This window comes from Papaver somniferum, chromosome 10 (assembly GCF_003573695.1).
Source record: "Papaver somniferum cultivar HN1 chromosome 10, ASM357369v1, whole genome shotgun sequence".
In the NCBI taxonomy this organism is placed as follows: Eukaryota; Viridiplantae; Streptophyta; class Magnoliopsida; order Ranunculales; family Papaveraceae; genus Papaver; species Papaver somniferum.
The window spans coordinates 97,601,001-97,604,912 of record NC_039367.1 but is presented as its reverse complement, the minus strand read 5'-3'; the positions used below and the strand labels follow the sequence as shown (position 1 = coordinate 97,604,912).

The window sequence follows — 3,912 nt, the reverse complement described above, 5'->3', positions numbered from 1 at the left end:
ATCAAACCACGACGCCGACACCAAAAACATTCCCTTTAATTTCAAGAATAAATCATCATCAAAACCCTATTAACTCCATGGATACTTCTTCTTCTTCTACTGAGTTTATGAAGCTTATAATTGATTACAAGCAAGTAGCTGCTGTTGCATTTGGTGAGAAATTACATATACCTAAAATAATAGTAATCTGAGGTCAATCTGATGGTAAGAGTTCTCTTCTTGAAGCTCTTCTTGGTTTCCGATTTAATGTTCGTGAAGTTGAAATGGGACCTCGTAGACCTCTCATTCTTCAAATGGTACACGATGATTCTGCTGTTGAGCCTCGTTGTCGATTCCAGGTGAGACCTCTTGCTCAGAGATTTCAATCTAATGTGAGACTACATTGAATTTAGATTTTATCAGCTTATGAAATACTAGATCAGAACTTTGAGAATTGAGATTTGAATCTGAATCGGTGAAAGAAAATTTCACTACTCCTTGGTTTATTGGTGGTAACTTGGATCATCTTCGTTCTAGGTTGAGATACGCTTGTTTGTGCTTGCTTTTGTTATTACTGAGGATGTCTTTGGAAATTGATCTTGTGTTTTGGTAATTATTGAATTTATTTTGTTTTGATTTTGAAGAAATCTGAAATTAGGGGAAAATTTCACGATATTAGTTGTTAAATTTGTGTAAAATTTCTATGAGATTTGTTTAGGACAAGACAGAGTTGGAATTGTTTCTAATATTGTGTTTGAAATTGTATGTATCTGATTTTGGATTCTCATTTTCTGAAAAGGAAATTGAATTCTGTGAGAATGCTAATGGTAATGTAAGAGTTAAGAACCATGAATTTGTATTCGTTTTGCATTTTAGAAGCTTTAACTACATGTGCATGTTCATTTTCTATCTGAAGGTGGTTTGCATTCCAAGTGTATCATCTTACTTACATATTGGTTGAATACAGGAAGAGGATTCTGAAAAATATGGAAATCCGGTTTCATCAGCATCTAAGATTGCTGACACTAATAAAACGAGGACAGAGGCTCTTTTGAACAAGACTAAAACCACAGTTTCTTCTAAGCTGATTGTCATGAGAACTGAGTATGCACATGGTCCCAATCTCACTATTATTGACACTCCTGGATTTATTCTTATGGTGGGTGGTTTCTTCAACTTCCTTGCTTGATTTATCTATGGTTTGTGCAGGATTATTAATGAAGTTATATACTGTTTTGCTGTTATTCCCATTTAATATTTCATTCTAAACTGAACATTCTCAAATGCGTATTGCAGGCAAAAAAGGGTGAACCAGAAAATACACCTGAGGAAATCCTATCGATGTAAGTTGACCCACCACTATCCCATTCCACAAAGGGTGACGTGTATATACGATGGTGATGTTACAATTGCCGGAAAAGCAACACCTGGGAAAACAGATATTGAGGGAGGAAGTCTTATTGGAACGTTAATAGAGATTGGGTCAGGTTAAGTTTAGGGCACCAGGTGAATCAGGTCAAGAAGCGAGGGCTACTGTACGTACACCACTCCTGAATATCCCCAAGTCTAAGTCTATATAAACACAACATATTCTCATAATCTCTCATTCATACACCATCTCTCTCTTTCTTTCTATCTCGCTACAGATTTCATCTCCTTTAGAAACACATAGAAAATCAAGAAACCCCAAGATTCTTTTTCAATTATATTTCTTTTATTCTCTGAAGCAGCAGTAATAGATGATATCTCAATAATCTTTTTAAATTTTTAATCCTCTCTGCAGTTAGTGTTATCATCAACTCTTAATTCTGCATCCCGGTTCCTTTACTTTCTCTTACAGTTAATATATCAAGATATATTATTTTGTGTGCTTTAATGGAGTACTCTGATTTGCAACTTAGATACGCTGCAACCGAAAACGTAGAGAACTTCATTTACGGAAGTGAAGGTGTGTCTTATCATCGCATGTTGGAGATTATGGAAGATGACGCCATGGATGGTTTTGTACTTACAACTACAACACAAATTAAAGATGAAGATATGATATAAAAACTAAATCTACCCAAGAATTTTGCAAACGAGGTCGAAGAACTGATAATCAGGAATGGGAGATCGAGTCTCTACACCACTGGTGGCGTAGTGGTGGATAACAAACTCAAAGAACGTACTATGAGACTTCGACTCGGTAAAGAAAGTTTAGTGCTATCAGATGGCTTCTGCCACCAAAACTGCTTTAACGAGGGCGCAACTGTCAGCTATAGACAGATTGGGACCGATAAGATCAGTCTTTCCTTTTTCATGTAGCAGAGGTGAGTTGTGGATCACCTTCATCTTCATCTTCATCATCTTTTCACTTTCCTATTACTGCAGCTTTTTTAATCTATTCATCATCTTCATCTTCATCATCTCAATCTTTTATAACATCAACTATTGGTTATCACATAATCCCACAACAACTCCCTTTCTCTCTTCTTCAAACATTTGCAATAGGTTCAAGAATCCCAACTCTATTACCAGAAAAAACAATTCTTATAACCAATAATCGAATTAAAGAATTGATGAAATTCGAATCACATATCCTGATTTGTACATCAACGGAGCTGTTGTTGTGCACGGTATTAAATCTAATTTGAATTACACTGCTTTTGGTGCTGCTAATGCTAAAGATGATGATCATGACCATTTTTCTGATAATGATGATGATGATAACAATAAGAAGAATGAAACTACTAGTAGTACAGTAGAACAAGGAATTGGAGGAGAAAGGGTTTTCCTGGGTATCTCTTTGATTATGATCTACACTTGTTTCTCGAGTTAGCATTGCCTTCAAATATTTATGTTTCTGAAATTGGTCATATCTTTAGAATAAGGGAGCGTTTCTTTGAAGCTTTCAGTGTAATTGTACTTCAGTATGGTTTTTCAGAGGTAGTCTTAGATCTTGGGGTCTCTGTCACTTCCGAGTCCTGTAATTGGGGTTTTACTTTCTTGAGCTCACTGTAACTTCTTTCCCATTCCTTGGATTTACAAGTACAATTGGAAATAATGGAATTTCGGTTCTTGTCTTCTAAATGTTAAAATCATCTTTTTGTTTTTAATTTTCATCTTTTTGTTTTTAATTTTCTTATGAATTGGAACCGAATCTGACTGACTCTGCATTCAGGAAGAGTATAAAGCTATGAACCTGACTCTGCATTTCAGGCAGAGTATAGTTCAAGGATTATAAAATGCACAATAGCGTATGAAAATTAGAATAATAACCTTCAGAGTGACGCTGGCTTTGGTGTTAATCGCTGTCAGACATTTTATCAAACATTTAGAATACTAACTGAATCTGTTCCAAACTTGATCAGAATGAAAATTATGGAGTGGAAATCACCTCAAATAATCATCCAAACAGTCTTCTAATCACAATCTTCGGTAATAAGAAACCCCATCATACCCAGTCAGTTGCAAACTTGAAGGGAATACACAAGAAAAGAAACAAATTCATGATGATATCATCCAAGTGAAGGAGACCAAAGAATCAAAAACTCTTTGAATTCCTCCATCTCTAATTTGTTGTTTCAAGGTAAATACCGCTGAGGTTGCTGAGCAACCGTTGCATTGCTGAGCAACCGTTGCTGAGCAACCAAACAAGTGACCACAAGTACTAATGTCCACATCGTATAGAATGGAACGCTGAGGTTGCTGAGCAACCGTTGCTCTTTACTGGAGGAGTTGCCAACGAGCAAGAGGAGCCAGTGAGCTACCAATTTCACTGAAAAGCACTAGCCATTTTTTTTTTGATACCCTAGACTAGTACTCCCTAAACTACATCCAGGCACTAGCCATTCGCATTGCAAAAAACCTCTCAAAATTAAAAATAAAAACACTAGTGTAGGTGGTTTTAAGGTATAATATAGTGGCCGCATGAGGCGCTTTTTTTACAATTTT

General features: G+C 36.0%; 1 protein-coding gene across 1 annotated transcript; it reads left to right on the top strand.

Moving 5' to 3' along the window:
* The first annotated feature begins 204 nt into the window (after nt 1–204).
* LOC113315272 (dynamin-related protein 5A-like) lies at nt 205–2,968 on the top strand. Its single transcript, XM_026563575.1, has 4 exons — nt 205–338; nt 947–1,138; nt 1,276–1,322; nt 1,881–2,968. The coding sequence occupies exons 1-4, from the start codon at nt 264–266 to the stop codon at nt 2,026–2,028; spliced, it is 462 nt and encodes a 153-aa protein (XP_026419360.1). The 5' UTR covers nt 205–263; the 3' UTR covers nt 2,029–2,968.
* Nucleotides 2,969–3,912: the final 944 nt, after the last annotated feature.